The sequence below is a fragment of the Colobus angolensis genome, unplaced genomic scaffold (assembly GCF_000951035.1).
Source record: "Colobus angolensis palliatus isolate OR3802 unplaced genomic scaffold, Cang.pa_1.0 Scaffold38, whole genome shotgun sequence".
Lineage (NCBI taxonomy): Eukaryota > Metazoa > Chordata > Mammalia > Primates > Cercopithecidae > Colobus > Colobus angolensis.
In genome coordinates, this window is record NW_012117154.1 from 2,037,938 (window position 1) to 2,061,569 (window position 23,632).

Below are 23,632 nucleotides of genomic sequence, written 5' to 3' on the forward strand. Positions count from 1 at the left end.
GCTTGTTTATGGACATGACACTAACAATAAATAGGTAAAGGGTAAGGTCCCTATAACTTAGAAGTGGCTACAAACCAATGTGGGGGTGCATACTGTGCCTAGCATTTAAACAAGAAAAAAATGTTAAGTACATGCAGAAAGTCATATGAGGGAACCAAACCTTTAATGTTACTGACCTGATAATGTGACTGCAACTCGGATTTTTTTTTTAAATAGAAAGAAAAAAGGAAAACATGTATTTAGCATGTCCTAAACAAATTTATCTACCCAAGGTTTTAGTGTAATCTTCCTGATGGCCTGAGATAGCTCTCAAAATAGTCCATCCTAACATTCGATCTTATCTCTCCCTTGAGCTCAGTTTCTCTTTTTCCAGTAGGTAAATCATAATATTCAAGGTCTCAGAGATGTGTTTGCACACAACGAGGCTGAGTCTATCTCACTTATAAGGATGGTATATCTCACTCATGCTGGACTCCAGACCGGCCCCAATAACAGTTTTGGAGAGTGGTATGGTGGAGGCTGTGTGTTACATGGGAAGTACTACTGTACCCTGGGACAAGATATCCTGGCAACAGGTTTTGTTTTCATGGTTTGCATTTACAAGCTTAACTGTTCCTTTTCCTGCCTTTGTAAGACTAAGAAAATCCTTACTGTACAGAGAAGTAATTACCGTGAAAATAGAGCAAGTGGGACTGACTCTCACATTGCAGGAATATGCACCATCTCCATTTTCGCAGCCAGATTCGATGCAAGCCCAGGATTCCATTGGTCTGGCTCTCCCAGGAACACTGGGAGCTTCTTGGTGTCTTAGCTTGAGGTGAGGTGAAGATGGGCTATGGGCACCTGAGCTGAGCAATTTTTCATCCTGTGTGCATTGGACGTAGACAAGGGCACACACACACATGACAAGAACCCCTGACCTAGCCCCTAAGGTAAATCTTCTTTCCCAAGACAATCTTGCAGAGCCCTCATGGTCAGTGATAAGAGGAACTTCAATTTTTATTTGGAATCTGACCCGTTTCCTAAGCATGAGTAACACCTGAATATTTAGGTGCAGATATCAAAGACAGAAGAACAGAAGACAGAAAAGAAACCATAGTGCTTGACAATAATATTAGTATATGATGCTGTTTTATGAGTCCAGTCTTAGGACTGTGTAGGTGCAACATGAAGACTTTCCTGAAGACGGCCACATGAATAATTTTTCACAGGATGTAATCAGCACTGTTATCCATTAGTCCAGGCTTGGCACATAGAATGGGGGTGATTGGCTGCCTAGGTAGCAAACTCCTCACGTGTGCTTCTGACGAACTGTGTGGGCTGCCCTAAGCTTTGGCACGTCTCGACACTTACCAAGTAAAATGATGAGATAAGGAAAACCACAACATCATACTCAGTATCTTGTGAAACTGAAACGGTTGCAGAGTAAACACTTTGCCTTACAGTGATTTTATTTGGACTATTATGCTGGATTTAACCATACAATGGTTGACATCCATGCTATAAAGTCTTGTTTTTTCTTCAACAAACCTAATTGCATTGGCACTTTCAAAATGTTGTTTTCACATACATGATGTATACGTAAGTCTGAGCATAACCATCTTGCCATCAGGACTTCGTCTGTCAGGAGATATCGGTGAATGGAGCCCGGCTCTTCCAATGAGCAACTGACGTGCGTTGGCGAAACTGCCACCCTTGAGACCTGCCTGGTCTCCCACCCACCTGTAGTTGGCTAAGTAGTGTCTCCCCACAATTCATGTCCACCTGGAACCTCAGACTATTGCCTTATTTAGAAGTAGGATCTTTACAGATGTAATTAATGATTAAAATGAGATCACAGATTAGGGTAGGTTCTAAATCCAGTGAGAGCATCCTCATAAGAGGCTGAGCAGGACACACACAAACATACAGAAGAACGGTGTGGGATGACAAAAGCAGAGACTGTGCATCTACAGCAGTCTCCCCTTATCCACGGGAGACACACTGCAAGACTCCCAGGGGACGTCTGAAACCCCAGATAGTACTGAACCCAACTGCCATTCACTGGAACACTTTCTATTCCACCCACAAATGTAATGCCTTTTACCTCTTAACTAAGCACTTACTATCCACTGTGGTCATCAGTTTTGCGGTTTGAGGTGCAACGGCAAAACAAGCACAGATTTCTTTTTCTTTCTTCAAACTTCAAAGATGGAAGATTCATTCTTACTGTATATCTTAGCAACCACAGCATATGATCTTTTTCCTTGTAAGTAGAGAATTTTCACCTTTTCACTGAAAGAAAGCACTTCACGGTTTCTCTTTAACATGCCTGGAATTGCCAGGATCAGTCCTCTTGTGCCTTGGGGCTATTACTGAATAAAAGAAGGGCTACCTACACACAAGCACTATGGTACCACGACAGTCGATCTGATAACCGAGACGGCTACTTGGCGGCGACTAACAGGCAGGTACCATCTGTAGCATGGATACAGTGGACAAAAGGGGAATTCACGTCCTGGGTGGAGCAGGGCAGGATGGCACAAGATTTCATCATGCTACTTAGCATGGTGAGCAATTTAAAACGTATGATTCATTTATTTCTAGAAATGGCCATCTAATATTTTCAGACAGCAGATGAAACTGCCAGAAACCATGGAAAGTGGAATTGTGGAGAAGAGAGGACTACCGTCCAAGTCAAGGAACACAGGGCTTGCAGGTAACCCCAGGAGCTGGAGGAGGCACCAGATGCATCCTTCCTCACAGCCTCCAGATGGGACCAACCCAGCCAACACCTTGATTTTGGATTTCTGGACTCCTAAGCTGTAACAGAATAAATTTCTGTTGCTTTAAGTCACTAGGTTGTAATAATTTGTCACAGCTGTCCTGAGAAACTAGTATAGTACTTGTGGATGCTGTTTTTAACAAAAATTTTGTCACTTTAGGGCATTATATGGCTTTTTTTTTTTTTTTTTTGCCTTATAGAGTTAGGTCAATTTCCAAAAGTGCTGGAGTTTAATTGAGAATTAAACTCATTAAGAGATCACCAAGAATTAAGTGACTCCCTTGTTGCAGTGGCCAAATAGCCTGAAATTTTCCAAGTAATACTAATTTTGCAAAACTTTTCATGTAAACTCCTTTGCCTGACCATGCCCTAATTTTTCTGATTAGGAAAATCTGGCTCTTATCCCACTGGAGGAAAAGTGTCTAGTTCATATTCTAATGGAAATCATCACTTGGGAGGTGTTTTGACAAACATCTCTCAGTTTTTTTAAAAATTATGTTAGAAATTAAGAAAAATAACTAATGGAAAATAAAATCTAATTTTTAGTATATTTTCCTGCTAACATTTGTGGGCAAATTAGTTAAATTATGATTGTTTCATGCATACTTACTCCTCCAACAGAATCCTAGCTCTCTTAGGAGTTCCTTTTAATTATCCTAAAAACAGTTAAGAGTACACTGATTTAAAATATAATTAGGTTGAGAAACAATGAACTCCTAAATGACCAATCAAGTTTCTTTCCAACATTTTAATTCTCAAATAAAGGTCATTTCCTTTTATTTGACTCGTTAAAAACTAGATTATAGTTCTTCTAGGAGAGGAACCAAGTCAGATTTATTTTAATCACATACACTGCCAAATGCATGCTTCACTCAGGGACAGATTTCAATATGCATAATTTATTCGTGCATTCATTCATTCATTCATTCTGGAAATACTTACAGAGTAGCACTTTACATGCTGATACTGTGAAAACAATGGTGATATGAATTCTTAAATAATTAAAGAAACAGTCCATTAAAAATCTTATCAAGATAATAGACTACTTTAGATTTTACGAAAGATTACATTTTCATTGGCCTATATATAATGTTTTAACCAGTAAGGCTCACTAAGTTAAGTAATATGGTAGATAATTTTAAATTTACAGAATTTGGCTTGGATAAGCTGGCAGTTACTTGCTAAAATTAATCTTTATTATAAAGCAGATCATCTTGAAATTGAAACAAAAACAAACGTGGCTATTATTGAAAATGTTATGCTACCTCATAGCCATTACAGATGTTATTTATAAGTACTATCTTGTCATCTGTACAACATACAGATTGTATGTGTTGTACTGTGTTGTAATCTGCCTGATTCCAATGAATACAGAAACCTTCAGTGTGAATCAATACACTAGATACCAGCAGACATATTTAAAAGATTGCTACAGTTTCACTGAAATTTCAAAGGGATGACTGCAGGAACAAAAGAAGAAAGATGAATAGTCCCTATCATAGCAACATTAATACAATTTGTCACCAGTTCATGCCCAGAAAGACTTATTATATAATAGATTGCCAAAGTCGAACATTTCGATGATCCAATGCAAATCCTGGATAAATGCTGGTAGATGCTGCTGCTCAATGAAAATGAAAGTGGTATTTGGTTTTGCTTATCAAGGCAAGTGTCATGTAGCAAAATGCAGGCTATGAGTTGCCTGGAAACTGTATTTCTGCTTTTAATTTGCAAGTGAAACATTTCCATCCATAGCCTGGAAGGGACCATCATGTACTCAGCAGCACTCATTAGATTTTGGGCAGTCCCCTGGTCATCTGACCTTCCCAAACATTGGGAAAGGATGTGGACAGACATCTTCCCAAAAAGACATAAAAATGACCGATGGGTACATGACAAGGTGCCCAATATCCCTGATCATCAGGAAAATGCAAATCAAAGCCTCAATGAGGTATCACCTCACACCTGTTCCGATGGCTACAGTCAAAAAGACAAGAAATAGTAAGTGTTGGTGAGAATGTGAGAAAAGGGAATCCTTGCACACTGTTGGTGGGAACATGGAATGTTACAGACACTGTGGAAGAAAGTACGGAGGGTCCTAAAGAAATTAAAAATAGAACTACCACATGACCCAGCAATCCCTTTTCTGGGTATTTTCCCAGAGAAATGCAATCACTATCTCATAAAGATACCTGCAATGCTATGTTCATTGCAGCATTACTTGCAATAGCCAAGATATGAAAACAACCAAAGTGTCTGTCCATCAATGGATGAATACATAAAATAGTGGTAGATATATATAACGGAATATCATTTAGCACCCCCCCCCTTTTTTTTTTTTGAGATGGAATCTCACTCTGTTGCCCAGGCTGGAATGCAGTGGCACAATCTTGGTTCACTACAACCTCTGTCTCCCAGGTTCAAGTGATTCTCCTGCCTCAGCCTCCCACATAGCTGGGATTACAGGCACCCGCCACCACACCCCACTAATTATTATATTTTTAGTAAAGACGGGGTTTCACCATGTTGGCCAGGCTGGTCTCAAATTCCTGACCTCAAGTGATCCACCTACCTCGGCCTCGCAAAGTGTTGGGATTACAGGCGTGAGCCACCATGCCTGGCCCATCTAGCTTTCAAAAAAAGATTCTGCCAATCGCTGCATTATGGATGAATCTGGAGGACATTATGCTAAGTGAAATAAGCCAGACACAGAAAGACAAATACCGCATGATCTCACTTATATGTAAACTCTATAACAAACAAACAAACAAAGGCTGAATGGGGAAATGGGGAGATGTAGGTCAAAGAATATAAAGTAGCGAATATGCAGGGTGAACAAATTAGAAATCTAACGTATACCATAAGGGATGTGCCTAATAATACTGTGCTGCGCTGTACTTAGGATTTTTGCTTGAAGAGTAGATTTTAGGTGCTCTTGCCCCACAAAAGAAGAATGTATAATTATAAAAGATGAAGGATATGTTAATTTGCTTCACTATAGGAACCTTATCACCATCTTCATGTATATCAAAACATTATGTCGTACACCTTAAATATATAAAATAAAACTTTTAAAAACTAAATCACAAAATCATAGTTCAAACCACTCTTTTGGAAAAGTATGGATTTGTTAATGTAAGTGGTATATTACAATAGTGTATGCATCTGGGGAAAATGGACTCCATCTTTCATTATATAAAAAGCAATTCTCGGCCAGGCGTGGTGGCTCACGCCTATAATCCCAGCACTTTGGGAGGCTGAGGCGGGTGGATCACAAGGTCAGGAGATTGAGACCATCCTGGCTAACATGGTGAAACCCCGTCTCTGCTAAAAATATAGAAAAAAAAAAAAAAATTAGCCAGGCATGGTGGCCCATGTCTGTAGTCCCAACTACTCGGGAGGCTGAAGCAGGGGAATCTCTTGAACCCCGCGAGGGGGTGGATGTTGCAGTGAGCCAAGATCATGCCACTGCATTTCAGCCTGGGCAACAGAGCAAGACTCTGTCTCAAAAAAATAAAAATAAAAATAAATAAGCAATTCTCTGTGATTTAATATAGGGTGCCAGCCACTTCACGGATTCATGCACTCACTCATGCATTTGTCATCCAGGAAATTATTCATTCACTTATGAAATGGACATGTACTGATAGCCTGCTTCTTAATAGGCACCATGAGCATGAATGAAAGATTACATGACGACAGCCACAGAACTTAAGGCATAGAACTTTAACAACGCATGTTTTGAGCTTCTGGTCTTGACGCCCGGCTAATTTTTTGTATTTTAGCAGAGATGGGGTTCACTGTGTTGCCCTGGCTGGTCGTGAACCACTGAGCTCAGATAATCCGCCCGCCTCAGCCTCCCAAAGTGCTGGGATTACATGCGTGAGTCACCGCGCCAGGCCGAGGTTCTATAGATTCTTAATCACGATTAACCAGCAATATGATAATTCAGTAGATGCCCACTCACCTCCCCTAAAGAATATGCCACTCTAAGTAGCTGGCTCAAAATAGCTTGACTTCTTAACCTCTAGATCCACTCCAGAGAACAGTTGTCTCTCCCCATTGCACAAACACATTCATTTATTTAATGGCATCAACCAAAGCATAAGAATGGGAGGAAACAATGAATGTCTTTCATTTCTCCAACTTTGAATTATGAAAACTATTGATTTTCTGGGCTCACAAAAATGCAGTTGAGTTCAGCTGTTAAAAGTCTGGTTAACATGTCAGTTGAGCCACTAAATGGAGTAACAGCTGTTACTCTCTTGCGTTTTCTCTACTGTCCTCAAAGGAATAGCATGAGAACAAAGCAATTAGCATACATTCAGGAGTTGCATAATGATGTTTTGGACAATGACAGACTGCATACAGGAAGACGGTACCATAAGATTATAAGGGAGCTGAAAAATCCCTATGGTCTAGTGACATATAGCTGTAGTAACACTGTAGAACAATGCATTTCTCACATGTTTTTGGTGGTGCTGGTGTACAAACTTACTGTGTTGCCAGTTGTATAAAAGTATAACACATATAATTATGTACGGTACATAATAGTTGATAATGATAACAGTTGACCATGGTATTGGTTTACATATTTACTATACCATACTTTTTATCATTATTTTAGAGTGTACTTTTTCCATTTCAAAAAAAAAAAAAAGTTAACTGTAAAACAGCCTCAGGCAGGTCCTTCAGGAGGGATTCCAGAATAAGGCATTGTTATCATAGGAGATGACAGCTCCATGCAGGTTACTGTCCCTGAAGACGTTCCAGTGGCACAGGGACAAGATGTAGAGATGAAAAACAGTGATACTGATGATCCTGACTCTGTGTAGACCTACGCTAATGTGTGTGTTTGTGTCTTAGTTTTTAATAAAAAGTTTAGAAAGTTAAAAAAATAGAAAAAAACTTATTGAGTAAGGATATAAAGAATGAAAATATTTCTGTACAACTGAACCATGTATTTGTGTTTCAAGCTAAGTGAGTACAAAAGAGTCAAAAGGTTAAAAAATTAAGTTTAATAAGTAAAAAAAGTTATAGTAAGCTAAGATTAATTTACTATTGAAGAAAGAAACATTTTAAGAAATTTAGTGTAGTCTAAATACACAGTGTTTATAAGTCTACAGTAGTAGATAGTGATGTCCTCGGGCTTTCACATTCACTCACCACTCACTGATTCACCCCCCACAGCCACTTTCCGTCCTGCAAACTCCATTCATGGTAAGTGCCTTATACAGGTGTATAGCTGTACCATTTTTTCCTTCTTAATAATAGTGATTAGTAATAATATTTATTAGTAATAATCATTATTATTATTTTGAGACGGAGTTTTGCTCTGCTGCCCAGGCTGGAGTGCAGTGGCACGATCTCGGCTCACGGCAACCTCCGCCTCCCGGGTCCCAGCAATTCTGCCTCAGCCTCCTGACTAGCTGGGACTACAGGCACGTGCCACCATGCCCAGCTAATTTTTTGTATTTTTAGTAGAGATGAGATTTCACCGTGTTATCCAGGATGGTCTTGATCTCCTGACCTCGTGATCTGCCCGCCTCAGCCTCCCAAAGTGCTGGGATTACAGGCGTGAGCCACCACACCTGGCCTATACTGCATTATTACTGTACTTTTTCTACATTCTGATACATAAAAACCATTGTGTTAAGTGTCACAATTGCCTACAGTATGCAGCCTGGTCACATGCTGCACAGGTTTGTGCCTAGGAGCACGGACTACACCATATAGCCTATAGCCTACGTGTGTAGCAGGCTATGCCATCTACGTTTCTGTAAGTGCTCTTTGTGATGTTTGCACGATGAAATCATCTAACAACTCATTTCTCGGAACTGACCCGGCGTGGTGATGCATGACTGTGTAAGGAAATACTTTCATCCCTTTAGAAGAAGCTATAAATAACCAGGTATAAATGCAGGATTCCTTTCCAAAGACAAATACTGAAAACAAACACAATCAAGGAAGATAATTGATTACTTCAGAAAAAACAAATAAGATATGAGAGTAAATTAAATAAGAAGACCGTGACTAGGACAAGTACCCAGTAAGAGCCCAGAACAGCTAACATTATTATCGTCGTCGTTGTTATTATGAGATGAGGTCTTTCGCCAGGTTGCACAGGCTGACCTCAGATACCGAGGCTCAAGAGATCCTTTGCTTTGGCTTCCCGAGTAACTGAAGTTAAACTACAGGCAGCTGCCAGCATGCCTGGCCTGCAACTGACATCTTTTGTACGCTACAGCAGGTTACTGTTCAAAGCACATACATGTATTCAGTTGTTTAATCCTCGCAACACTACCGAGAAGTAGGAGTTGTTATCATGACTGACTCTCTTCTACAGATGAGGAAACGAGGCACAGGGAAGTGAAAAGTGTGGTGGGACAGAGACCTGCCCCCAGGCAGTCTGGATCTGCTTCATACAGAGAAACTGGATCCTTAAGAAGAAACATGGGCCTCAATTTCTAAATTGTAACAAGTTCAGCCCTCACTTCTCTTTTTTTTTTTTTTTTTCCACCATCCTGGAAAAAAAACGTGAATAGAAAGGTACTAATAAAAATGAGTTTAATTTCTCAAATTTTATTATTCTTTATAAAGAATACATTGGTATAGAAGTAAAGACAAAAAAAAATCAAAAAAGAATCGAGTATTAAAAGACCCTTGATGGTATAACATCAATTATTTTAATTTTGTTTTTAAAGTTTTATTTTCTAAACTCCTATAATTATTGTTTTTCAAATGGGGAAAATGAACAAAGTTTTTATTACTGCCTTTCTTTCTACAATATATTATTCAATGGAGATACTGAACCTGTATTTGCTACGGGTTAAAGGAAATAAAATAAAACAATCCCCAGCCAGGCAAGGGTGATTTTCAGAGAGGATACTAACAGGGTCCTATTCCATCAGGCATCCGTGACAAATCTGTATGCTGTCTGGTCCTGTAGCACCACCCAAATGTGGTTCAGGCAGCACTGCAAACAATACAGACTCAAGAGATCAGGGAAGTCATTTTGCAAAGAAGCAGAAATGTCAGGAGGTAGCACCTGTAAGGATGAATGCTGGAGCTGTCTCGCGGAGTTTCACAGAAAGGTGACAAGCTGCACAATGACTGTCTAGGGGCAACAGGTGCATAGGAGGAAAGCAGTCTTCATTCAGACAGGGTACTGAGATTGACAGTGTGTCTTCCAACAAGATAAGCAAAAGTATGTGAAGAAATGAGTCCCTAAAGGAAAATATCTCTTTGGGCATTTTCATTTCAATTTAATTTCATGTTAAATACAAAATACATATATTGAATATGTGGATAAAATCATCAGAATATATTCATGCATTACATATGTTTATTGCAGCACTATTCACAATAGCAAAGACTTGGAACCAACCCAAATGTCCATCAATGACAGACTGGATTAAGAAAATTTGGCACATATACGCCATGGAATACTATGCAGCCATAAAAATGGATGAGTTCATGTCCTTTGTAGGGACATGAATGCAGCTAGAAACCATCATTCTCAGCAAACTATCGCAAGAACAGAAAACCAAACACCGCATGTTCTCACTCATAGGTGGGAACTGAACAGTGAGATCACTTGAACACAGGAAGGGGAACATCACACACTGGGGCCTGTTGTGGGGGGGGGGGAGGGGGGTAGCATTAGGAGATATACCTAATGTAAATGACGAGTTAATGGGTGCAGCACACCAACATGGCACATGTATACATATGTAACAAATCTGCACGTTGTGCACATGTACCCTAGAACATAAAGTATTTTTTAAAAAGAATATATTCGTGCATTAACATCTACATGAGACATAACAGCATCTCACCATGTCTGGCAGTCTCTCAGGGTCAAATGCAATCTCTGCCCTGCACCGGGCCATCATCGACACTTATGGAATAGGCCAGGCAGAATGCTCTGTTAGATACTGCCTCCTTCCCTTTGCAATGCACTGTCCCAGATTTCCTGGGGTGAGAGAAGTGATTGTCTATGAGAGGCAGCTTGGAGCAAATGAAAACAGGTCCAGGAAGGATCCCTCAGCATTTAAGAGGCTCAGCATTTTCTGATCACCAAAGAGGGTACTTTACCATGAGGTGACCCAGCAATGAATGGCTGCTGAGTTCTCTGAGTATTTTAGGGACCTGCAGGAGATCTGGGTGGAGCTGTGGGTTTCCATGTGTAGAGCGTGTAAACATCACATCACCCTTTGGTGCTTCGCCAGTGCTTGAGGAGCTTCCAGGTGCTATTTATTTTGTTTAGTTTATTGTTCAGTGTTATTGTTTGTTGATTTGATCTATTTTTTTCCTCCTACAAAGGGGCCAGTCGGCAAGGACACATCCTGTAGACGGCTAATTGATGATGCCCTATTGTTCAGTGTGTGTGCACTGTGGTTTTATTTGCTTCGGTTCAAAGGACCTAAACAATGCATTCATTGGAATTTAGTAACTGCTGTAAAATCAGCCCAGAGAACAATCTGTGAGCTGATATTTTTTTGGACCCAAATCTGGTAATCTCTGCTTGACTAAAGAAAGCAAAATCTAAAATGACCTTTCAACTAAACACAGAAAAGGCCTTCCATTGAATCTCAAAGATACTTACTTTTCTACCAAATATAAAACATTCGAATCATGCATCATTTTCCATGATTCAAAGGAGACAGAGGTGCCTACAGGGTACGTTATTCATAGACAAGTCTATTCCAGTCTAATCACGTCCCCTTAAAAATCAGCAAGTAGATGACACCGAGGATGAGAACAAGGGACTGAAACCATTACTTTAGAAACTTTATATTTTTACCTGTTTCAAGACAGAATTCTCCTAGAAAATCTGGAGCGACAAGCTTATTCCCCTTGGAGAGGAGATAACGAATCATGGACGGCGCATTAGGAGAGAGGAAGTTTCCACTGGGGGCCCTTCCTGCATCAGTGCCTCTCTGGTTGGGCTGGCTATCTGTGTAGGAAGTGAACGCAGGAAGTATCTGTCTACAAACCCTTTATCCTCAAGGTAATTGCTGTAGCAGCATTTTACTGTTTACCAAAGCAGTAAACATGTGATCTAAAAAAAGATGTTTTCCATCTCCAGAAGAACAAGGCTTTAAAAAATGTATACATGTGCTTATTTTGTAACTAGCTTCTTATCAAAATTGGTTACAATAGGCATGGGCTTTCAACAGTGAGTCAATGAAAACAACTCTTGGGATGGACAGAGGTACCACAGGGATGCCCAAGAAACAAAGAAGGGGCTTCCTTCACTAGAATGCTACCCTAGCAACACGTATTTTACATCTTTTCTCCTAAGACCGGCTCAACCGAGTTCATACTGTTTGGCTTACAAAGAATAAAAGTCAACAAAACTATGTTAATTCAAGTTGGTAGAATAAGTAATTCAGAAAGTCCAATAACTCATAAAAGTCACTTACATTTGACCTTGGACAATATCTTACTTTTATGTGAATATAAATATGCTTCCAGTTTAGCAGTTCACACAAGATGAAGTAAAAAGTTAGAACTCAAAAGGAGATGTGTAGTGACTGCTTTTGCTGACTTTTGCCTGGCACAGGTCAAGCCTCCTGGTCCATCTTTTCCTTTGTTTTCTTTTCTTTTCTTTTATTTTTTTTTGAGACGGAGTCTCGCTCTGTTGCCCAGGCTGGAGGGCAGTGGTGCAATCTCGGCTCACTGCAAACTCTGCCTCCTAGATTCACGCCATTCTCTTGCCTCAGCCTCCCGAGTAACTGGGACTACAGGCGCCCACCACCATGCCCGGCTATTTTTTCGTATTTTTAGTAGAGACAGGGTTTCACTGTGTTAGCCAAGATGGTCTCGATCTCCTGACCTTGTGATCCGCCCGCCTCGGCCTCCCAAAGTGCTTCTTGGTTTTCTTTATTCCAGATCAAGCTTGCAAACCTGCACTGTCCCAGATTTCTTGGGGTGAGAGAAGTGATTGTCTATGAGAGGCAGTTTGGAATGAATGAAAAGAGAGGTCCAGGAAGGATCCCTCAGCATTTAAGAGGCCCAGGAGGGGTCCCCCTTATCATCATTGTTGTCCTTTGTGTTTTTCAAGCCTCCTTCCAGGTGGATAGTGATTGCAATGAGAAAGAGTATGGAAGGAGAATAAGAAGTATAGGGAGATGCAGAAGGTAACAACGCCCTGATTGTCTCCTTCCAGGACCTGCTGCGCATAGTGTCGGGTGAACTCACCAGTAAGCATTTCCCAGCCCTGTTTTAAGCAATCTCCATTGCAGATCAGGTGCTTGTGAATAACTGGGAGCGCACTGTTTCTGTCAGAGATCTCGCTTTATAATGAAGAGATAAAAACATGTTCATCACAGGAAAATGGACAAATTGGCTACTTGAAAACAAAATTCAATTCACAAACTGTTGGAGAAATTGAAAAATAAAAAGGTGGGGAGAAATGCTTTTCATAGATTCCCTAATTTTAGTCTTAGAAGAAAAATGTATTTGGCTTGAATGAACAGTAAAATTAACTAACTTTGGTTGAGGAGTTTATGTGTGCCATATACAGTTCTGGGGTCTTTCAACTTGGTGAATCTCACCATAACCCTGTGAAGTAGGAACTATCACTCTACCCATTGCACAGATGGAAAAGCCTGCCTCCTGTGAGGCTGTGGCTTGTCAGAGGTGAAACGGCTGGGAAGTAGAACAGCCAGGGTGTGAACCCCCAAAGCCAGGTGGGAGCCCATTTCCCCTGCCCACGGCAAGGGACCCTCCCCAGTTTCAGGATCCGATAGGGGCACTGCTGTTAGCTCCCCATGTCCTCACGGCAGCACAGTCGTCAGATGGTCACCGTGGAGAAGGCGGAGCGGACCACCTCCATTTTCCTATAAGGGAGCTATGGCCAGGAGAGGTGCGTTCACCTGGGAAAGTCCTGCAGCATCAAACTAAAGCTCCAGGCCACCCTCTCCCAGACGGGCCTCTTTCCACTTCCCCTTACCAGCGGCTGTATCTATGCCTCCCATCCGTTGCACAGAAGATAAGGCCAATCCCTTTTCCACAGAGGCTATTTTAAGGATGCCACGAAGAAATACACAGTACCAAGTGCCTCCTTGGGCCAAAGATAAAAGTGGGCTGTGCGCTCTGGGTTCAGCCTTCATGCTTTTGATGCTCTCTGGAAGGTCAGGGAAGGCATACATGTCGTATGTATCCAAAGAGGACTATGCAATGCAAAACCACATACTTTTTTTTTTTTTTTTTTAACTTGGAGCAATGTCTTGGGACATCTACCTCAAATTGAGACACAAACTAATTGTGTTGACAGATTCTGAAGGGTTGTTTCAACAGTTTCTTCTTCCTCAAAGGTGAGCATCATGTGCACACTATCAAAATTAAAAAAAAAAAAAAAAGATGCAATAAAACAAAAACCCAATGAAACCCAAAGAGCATGGAGATGAGAAACTCACTGCTGGCTGGTGATTTGAATGAATGGCCTTGGGGGCAATGTGAATGTGGAGGTAGGAGAAGGGTCCTGTCTTCAGTGTCAATACTTGGTAAATTTATAAAAAAAAAAAAAAGAAATCAACACATGATTTGCTATACTGTAATTTCATGACAGCAAGGGAGATTTTAAATCATCAAGGCAGAAGGATTTCAAAGTGGAATGTGTGACATGCAAGAGTGCGGGATCTTTGCATAATGTTATTATATTTTCAAAAATTCAACAAGCATTGTTTTTAACAAATGTGTTTAAAGTAACAGCCCTGACGTTAATGTTATGATTGGATTCTGATGTGGCACTTTAAAAATAAATCATTTTGCTTGGCCTTGGCATTTCTTTTCAAAATGTCTCTGTACTTATCTGTGTACAACAGCAGATGGCCATTCTTCCCAGAGTTTAATTCCATGAACACCCTGCTGAAAGACTTGTTAAGGCCTTATGGAAAACTCTGACCTGCGTGTTCATTATTGACGCCCAAGACGAGTGTAAGGAAGTTGATACTTGGGATGAGGAAATTTAAATCAGCAGCTGATCTGGAATCTGGAAGCACTGCCTCTTGGATCTCACCAAATATGGAAAGAATTCTTGTCACTGAGCAAATATAGAATTCAGTGCTAGAGTTTTACCTCTTGAATTTTCTAGAACTTTATTTTGATTAGCCACCTAGAGTGTAAGAACTGCTGTCTATGGGATTTTTCACAGAAGAGGAGCTAACATAAAGGACCCAGCAATAATAATTTTCATTCCCCAATTATTTAATGTGTCTCCATAACACTTAATACACCATGTTTCTCTGCACAGTAATTCGCTATTTACAGCTACGGTGAATAGCAGGAAAAAAGAGATCAGATGATGATAAAGAGAAGGGAGACAGATTTGTGTGACCTGTATAAGTCACTCGGCCTCTCTAATCCTTTGTCCTTATCTGTAAGAAAGCAGCAGTATCCAGGCTGCTGGGAGGATCACATGAGACACTGTGAGAGTTTAGCACAGCGCTTGGCACATAGCAAGCAGTTATTAGGATGGTGTTAGTTTGGATTATGAATTCAAGCTACTTTTTATACTTTCTTAAACATCAATTTAAGTCAATTTTAATTAATGTTATTTTACTAGGAGAAATGTCTCTAAAAACATAAGAATTCCATTTGAAGTCTACAATGATGATTACATTACTCTGATATCTTAATTTCAAATAATTAAAATTAAAATTTATGTTTTCAACAAGTGCTTATTGAACCTCTACCCGTTGCCAGTCACTGTTGAGGACACAGAAGAAATGGATAAGATATCACTAAAAACAGCTTCTGCGATGTCAGTGGGTACACATAAATTATTCACACTCAACAACAAACACCAGCGAAGCTGGGAGAATGTGCTGACAAGAAAGAAAATGAAGAGTGGGAGAGCGGACAGACGGGAATCAATGTTAAACTTTATAAAACATGTTTTGGCCAAGCTCAATAGGGGAAATATGTGGAAAGTAAGCTAGACCAAACAGGGAATAAAAGTATAAATAAGAAAACAAAATCCAGAGGTCACACTGGGCCACTAGCCAAAATGGGTTCACAGCAAACAAACAAACAAAAAAAATGTAATGAAATACTAAAATTAAAGAAGTACAAATAAAATGAGATTCTGTTCTTGCCTGTCAGAATGGCAAAGATTCAAAGAGTAAAATATTCAGAGTTGTTATGGGTGTAGTGTGGCAATGGTCTCACATGTGGCTAGAAAAAGGGGAAACTGGTATAATCCTTCCAGAGAATGATCTGGTAATTATTTGTTAAATTGGCAAATATTTAAATTTGGCAAAGACTTAAAAACTATGTATACCCATTGGCTCCATAATTCCTTTCTAGGCACCGATACTAATAAAAAGTATTCAAAAAATTAAATAGATGGTGTACTGCAATATAATTAGTGAAACATCGCAAGTAGCATCACTTTATACACTAGGATATTGGTTACAAAATATATAATACATATTTTAGATAGAATATAATGAAGCATAAAAATTCTGCTTATCAAAAAATTTTAGTAACATGGGGAAATGCTTGTAAAACAATGCTAACTGAGAAGAGCAGGACAGGTAAGTAGCTATAAGGCCAAACAGATACACATGGTGGAGAGACACATCCCAACTGTTAGGAATTTGCTGTGGTTGGTTAGGATCTGAACAATTTATATTGACTTTGTCATGACTTTTAAATATTTTCTCTACCATGAGAATTTTTTGTTTATAATTTATGCTAAAGAACAAGATGTATTTTTTGCAATTTGAGAATAAAGAGGCCAGTGGGGTATTCCAGGGTGCTGTTCCTGCCCTAACCAGGAACACGATGCAGCCGTAGGCCTCTGCCCTCCTTCAGCAGCCTCGGCTCAGAACAGGATGAAGCCAACCCTCTCTGACCAGCACTACCTCGGGCGACCCCTGGATGCTCCACCTGCCCCTGTGTGTGGTACCTGCCCTGCTACACCTTTAACAAGCACCCCTGCAAGCTCCCTCCTCCTTCCTTCCCTGTCCTGTGGCTGCCCAGGCCGAGATGTACCCTGTCTGGGTGTGGGAGGCCACACATCAGAGCAGTCTGTGGCTGTGGGCTTCACAGCTGAAGCGGGGCCCTGGGAAATGTTAAGAGGATTGAGTGCAGAGCCTGAAAGACAATATGGTAGAAAAGGTTACATCCACTGGGGGGCGTCTGATGGCATCTGCCATTTATTGAGGATTGGTGCAAGACAGGGTAGCCATTATGATCCCATTTTACAGGTGAGGAAACTGAGGTCAAACAGGCTAGCTACCTTGCCCAGGGTCACAACAGGAAGGAAGCAAATGCAAGTGTGTCTGTGGCCACGTAAGGTGAGAGAAGTGCGGTCAGGGGTGGTCTGACAGAATCCCCAGGCCAGGGCGCAGCTGTCCTCTATCCTGTGGGATTGAAGGGGGGGACAAGAAGGCTCTCCTGGAGCATTTGAGGTAGCTCCAAAGAAAAGACCCCGCCAGAGCAGAGTGTGCTACCAAACACTGGAACAGCCTGGAGACTGTCCCTGTCTCTTCTCTGAGGTTTCGCATTTCAGAGAAACTCTCATCCGTCTGGCTTCCCCGTGGCCTTTACTCTGTGATTCTCTTATGTATCAGCTGTTAAACCAATAAATCCGCCAAGTTGTTGGGATGCCAATAACAGCTTTGGGTCTCCACTCCCACAGAGAGAATCTTATTCTAAAGTTCTAACTGTATCGGTCATATTTTCCTGAAGATAACAGAAATGGTTGCTTCATTTACTTACTTTTATGTATGCTTTTTCAAGAGTTGTTAACCTGTGTTTGTGTTTAAATAAAGATCTGTTTTGTAAAACAGAAATGTTATGAGATAATCACTTATAAATGTAGATAATTAAGAAATGGTTCAGGCTCAGTACACTGTCTGAGAGCACTGCAGTCCTGCACTGTATTTCATGTGGAAACAGAAGGCCACAGATTGAGCCATTCTCACTCCTGCTTTCCGGGGTCACTGAGTCAGGGTGCCCGGCGTGCATGGGTGCATGCACATACATGCGGAAGGCTAGGGAGAAGTGTGCCGTGTCCACAGAGGGCAGCCTGGATCACAGAGCTGCCCATGACCAGGAGCAGTAAGTTGTTTTAAAGTAGTGGCCTATAAAGCCACTTTTCAGCAAGGACAGATACTCAGAGCATACTCTGAAATGACTTATGCAGAGCAAGGCAGCAGCATTTTGCCCCTGGCCTTCCTTCCATTCTCCCGGAATCCCCCCAAAGTAACAAGGACTGACGCAATTCATACTTCACTTAGCCAATGGGTTGATGAAAAATCATATATCTGTAGCTATTAAACTCATTAATCGCATCCATCAAAATTCTATGAGGAGTTAACTTTCTTCATATAACTCTTAGTCTTAATAAGTTTCCTTCACATGTGATAGCAAATGTTCAAGGAGTGCAAATGTGCAAACATGGAGTATATAATGCAAACTTTATGTCTTTAAATGAATAAAATCGAGTCCTATCAGGTCATGTTTCAATTACCATCAAATCTTCCAACCTCTGTTAATTCAAAGAAAGTAACTTCTTCAGGCAAGTCATGGAAATAGTACTAGGGTGCCCTCAGATCTCCACCAAGCCTTGTTAGTAACTTTCCACATCCTGATTTTTAAGATGCTTTCCCCTAACGCTGCTGCCGGCTGCTGGCTCTCTCCACATCCTTCAATGTCAGATCTCTGTGATGACGGAAAATCCCCCACATTCCCTTTTTACACAGTAAGGATCTTTCTAGGATCAGAACTTGCAACCTGGGGTTCATGTTCTCCTTAAAAGGTCCGGGGAGAGAACTGTATTTCTGTTGTAATTCTATGTATTTCTTTTTATGCACCTGAAAGTATTATTCTGAGAAAGGACTGTAGGCTTCATTAGACTTCCCAAATTGCAGATGGCATTGGAAAAAAAAAAAAAAAAGGAATCAGGAAAGTCTTTGGGAAATTAGGCTAAAACTCCTAACTGAAGCACAGTCAGGTTTTCAGGGCAACAGCAGGATTCCTGGAGTCTGTAGCAAACACGGAGCTGTTTGTGGGGACAGTGGAGCCGGTGAGGTTCAGCACCTGTCAATATTGTCAGATGTCACCAACGCCCAAGGGAAGCACCAAAACCGATCTGTGAATTGTCTGCAAACCATCAGCTTTGTTGCTTCCAAGTCTTTACTAGAACTCTTCAGCTGATGTTAAAATTCACAGACACTTAGACGTACATGAGCACTCTCACATAAGTTCCCAAAATTCCTTTACTTCTTCCAGTTGAAATATTTTGTTCCCAATTTCAAGTTGCCAAGGAAAAATGATGGTAAGAATCACAAAGACTGGATAAGAATATTTAGCTTTTCATAGTGTCTCCTAGGGTCTTACAAATGTGAATGCAAAAAAATAAAACCTCCACTCAAGTGCAGAAAACCAACAACAAATTCAGAGCATCTGATACCTAATTGACTAACGGATTTATTTACTGAAACAACAACAACAACAAAAAAAACAGAGTGCATTGGAGACTGGAAATTGCTTCTATGGGGGACTGTTTCCTAATTCCAGTGGACAGCCATAATTTTCCCTATGCTAATTTGGGCTTTGCACTAACGTAATTAAAACTGTAGTCAACAGACTCAGGACCTCCTTTTTCCACTCTATAAACAAGGCTGTAAAATCATCTCGTTACTTTACCCAGGAAATCTAACAGAAACATGTCTTAAAGGAAGTCACCTATAAAGAGGGACTATTTTAACAGAAGATTAAAAAAAAATTCACCTGCAGTCATTCAAAGGTTCACTTGGGTACATACAATAAACACATAATTCAATGGAATAAAATGTTAAATCAAGCATAGTATCTTAGACAAGTGTAAACTATTATTTCCAAAAAATCATTCAGAAAATCAAAAAATATTCAAACTTTCAAAATAGCTTCATGTATTCATAAATGTATATTTTAAATTAAACAGTATAACATATTTGGATGTTTTGCAAAATGTACCTACCTTCTAAAGGATAGTCTGTTATTTCAATGTCCTTTTTAATGCACTAATTTTTGGGGGAAAAAACACATAAGATTGTACCCAAGCTATTCAAGATTGACACAGAATATTTGATTTAACAAACACGAATATAAATAAGGATGAAAACAAGAACAAAAAAAGATAGCACTTTGTGTCACAAAATCAAGTAATTTCTATTCATGCAGCTAAAAGTAGGGCACATTAACCCTCAATTTTATAATTCCTTTCTATAGGAGCCATATTTCAGCAGATTCCAATCCTTGAAGCCAAAGAAAGAAAAGTCTCTATAAGGTGAAAGTTCCTGGTACACAGATTTTTATTACTGAACACACCTTGAGAAATAAAAGCTGAACTTCTGAAACACACTTTCTATGGTACATATGAGTCAAATCTAATACAAACATTTCAAATTATGAAAATACCAAACCAAAGAATATTTTTGAAAATGCCTTGGCCCAATTCTGGGCAAACTTCCATTTTCTTATGCACTTTCCAACGAACTGAAAGCCTCATGAAGCCTCATGAAAACACCACCAAATGCTTTTCACCTTCATGCAGCAAAACTAAAGACACGCAACAAATACAATTTTCTTTTTCCTCCATTCAGTATCTGCTTTTGCTGCTGATTTTTTACATTTCTACAAATGTCACGAAGATATGGTGGCCTTTAAAACAACGGAACAGACCCCTACTCAAGACTGCATGCCCCTAGACTTGCAGTCACCATTAAATTGGCTTCATTTCCAGGAATCAGGCCATATTTAGGACTGTACCTGTGCAGACTGACCTCCACGTTAATCTCTATATGCCATCAACTAAAAACTTAGGCAAGGAAACGCATCAGACCAAACACCCCAGAGCCCAGAGAACCGACCGGCCATTGCTTTCCAATCCCCGCAAACCTAACCATCGCTAGGAAGAAATCTTACTCACGGTGCACAGAGAGTAGGTATTTTATTGAAGATAAACATATAACAGAACAAACCAAATTACCCCCGTTTGAGTTACGAGAACACTCAGTTCTCAGCATGGATGTCCCCCAAATCAAGTCAACATTTGCGTCCCATTACCAGCAGCCACTTGCCGAGTATCTCTTCGCTGCCACGGGGACTGCCTGGCATCCCTGATGCTAAGGAGCCACCGAAGAACCTCCAAACGTCCGACATTCACAAACCCGTCTTTTGCTTTGACCTGACCCTTCAACCTCTCCGAGTCTGCTGCCTTTTTTCAGACACACATCCAGGCACCGTTAGGGATAGTTAGAGAATCAGAAGATTCAGAAGCGCTCCGAAAAGCCTTTCCAAAAGTAGTCCACAGCACTCAACAGTGAATTTAGAAACCCCAATTTTTTTCTGAGTTTGAAGTTTTTAAGCCTTGCGGATGGTTGGAGTAGGAAAAAGGAAATTTACTAGGCAGTGCAAAGGAAATCTTGTTGTCCTGTATTGTGGCAGTGGGGGTGTTGCCCAACCCTAACTTATCTGCCTTGATAAAGGAAACCAAAGAAAAGAGTAACAAGAACAAGATTTTGTCAAATTAAAAGGAACCCTTTCCTTACCTTAATAGTGCTGGCCATAATGCAATCAAGTTTATTGATCGTTAATAAATGTTAATAATAATTATTGCTTCTCTCTGACCAGAAAGTAGTTTTGATGAGGTTGTTTAGAGCGGATGAGATTGTGCTAAGTCTGGGAAATGAAGTCAGCCAATGGCAGGAAGAGGTTTCTATTGGTCCTGGCTGTCCAGCCCAAAGAAACAGGATATTTGGGAGTGGAGAGATAAGAGACCCTGAAAACAATGTTGTTTTTCTTGATGATATGCAGCCAGGAGATTTTTTTTTTTTTAATTAAAAAAAGAAAAGGCATCCATTGGGATGGGGACTGCCACAGCAGGTGTGACCGGTGTGCCGCCGTGTGACACACTGCACTGAGACCAAGGCAGGATGCAGATGTGATGGGACTCCGCATGGCTTCACATGGGCTGCGAGCACCTTGGAGCCAAGGCGTTGAGGGCACCCCACTGCCCCGGGTGCCAGCCCTTCACAGCCCAGTTCCAGAATTACTAGGACAGAGGACTTGAGCTCCTTTCTCCTAAAAGGAAACTTTGCAGGTGGTGTTTATTTCATGTTAATAGATGGCCATGTTCAGTAACAGCCATTGCTTGGCTGATTTTTAACAACCTATATTTATTCAACATTTCATATGAGTGTTCCAGAACAGTTTCATTTTCTCCTTCCAAATACTTGCACTTTTTATTTGCTCTACAACAAAGTTGTGGAAAACGCAAGGACTCTCGGCTTATAGTAAACAAGAAAAATAAAGAGGAAAAATAAACCTACCCAAGTCTTGGTTTCAAGTATTTACTTAAAATCCAAATAACTGAAATGACTACAAAGGTCTCACTCTGACAGACATCCATGTTGCAGACAACAGATCCTCATAGAACTTTTGGCTACCCAGAGATGCCATGTGAGGGCCCCATGACATGTTTAAAATCCAAGCTATAAGTTCAGGGTCACAGGTCTGTTTTCTCCTCGAAGGAAGTACAGCAAATGCAGGCCTGAACATTCCTTAGAGGGTTTCGGGGCTCTAATTACTCATTTTCAGGAAATTGCTTGGAAGAAACATTTTGCTTTGAATCTAGCTACAGGAACGCAGGACCCATAAAGAGGTGTGGCCTCAATAGGGACCTGAAGAACACAATAGACCAAATCCTGAGTCATCTGGCAATTCCTGGTCGCAGAGTTGGACGTTCAGTAAACGAATTTCACTCAGACTTTAGGCCAATATGTGTCAGAGTTCTGCCCACCAGCCCAAGCCGTTCTTGCTTTTATTATATACCTCTGATTTATCACCTCATGTTAGGATAGAAGAAGCAGGAGAAGGAGAAACATAAGGAGGGAAATGGGGAGGAAGGAGAGGAGGAGGAGACAGGGAAGAGGGCGAGAAAAAAAGGAAGGAGAAAAGAAGGAAGGAAGAGAGAAAGGAGGATGGGAGGAAGGAGGGAGGGAAAGAAAGAAGGAAAAGGAAAGAAAGAGAGTATATTGTAAGAAAATCATTCTGTGAAAATCAGAACTTAAGTTCTCAGCACCTACATTATGAGGGGGTGTTGATTTCCGCTCTTTTCATCTCTGAACAATGAATAAGATGGCAGGCTGATTAAAATTTTGTTTCCCCGAAAATTTCAAAGTCCTGAGCTGTTTTATCTGGGCAGCTTCCACTAGAATTCTGGAGTGCTGAGGAGAAAAGCTCTCTCAGCTTCCCGGAGAGTCCCTGCTTTTTGTTCTCTCCTAAGAAGCATCAATGTGAAATGTTAACTGTGGCCCCCGCATCATGTGATGCCTGATTATGCATTTACCAAACACCAGTTTTAAATAAGATGAACGCTTTCCTAACAAAATAGCCACGGGAGAAAACCCTGCGTGGTCCCGCCTCACCCACGCCTCCTGGTTGCTAATCCAGCCCTCGGTTGTTCCTTGCAACAGGAAAGATTAGCATTTCTACCAGGACCTAATGCTTCAGTGATGATTTGACCCGAACTCCCTGGTTCTTGCCTAATGCAAATCAAACTGTGAAGAGTGGGATTTCCTACCCCTCTATTTTGAAATAATTTCCAACTTACAGAAAAGCCACAAGATAATACACAAAACTCCTATTACCCTTCTCCTGGTTAACTCTGATTGTCTGCTGGTGCCAATGTACATCATTTGCTCCACTTTCTCTCACACACGCTCGCTCTCAATCTCTGTCTCTCCCTCCCATATGTATTTACGTATAACACACATGCAGGCATAGATCCTTTATTTTCTAATGAATAAAAATATTGTTTTCTAAGAGACAAATTTATTTATTGGATACTAAAAAAGACAAAAA

At 40.6% G+C, this 23,632-nt stretch overlaps 1 protein-coding gene across 5 annotated transcripts in view; it reads right to left on the reverse strand.

Annotated features, from left to right (window-relative positions):
- Positions 1-23,632, reverse strand: part of ERG (v-ets avian erythroblastosis virus E26 oncogene homolog) — a 212,000-nt gene that overhangs the window by 104,463 nt on the left and 83,905 nt on the right. For 2 of the 5 annotated variants that reach the window (XM_011954031.1, XM_011954028.1), the window contains exon 1: positions 21,319-21,460. The exons of the other annotated variants lie outside the window; for them this stretch is intronic. Coding sequence is in view for 1 of the 2 variants with exons in the window: in XM_011954028.1 (XP_011809418.1) it covers positions 21,319-21,336 (18 nt within the window). In the remaining variant the exon portion in view is untranslated. Of the gene's footprint in view, positions 1-21,318; positions 21,461-23,632 lie in introns of those variants that run through there. 5 annotated transcript variants of the gene reach the window in all.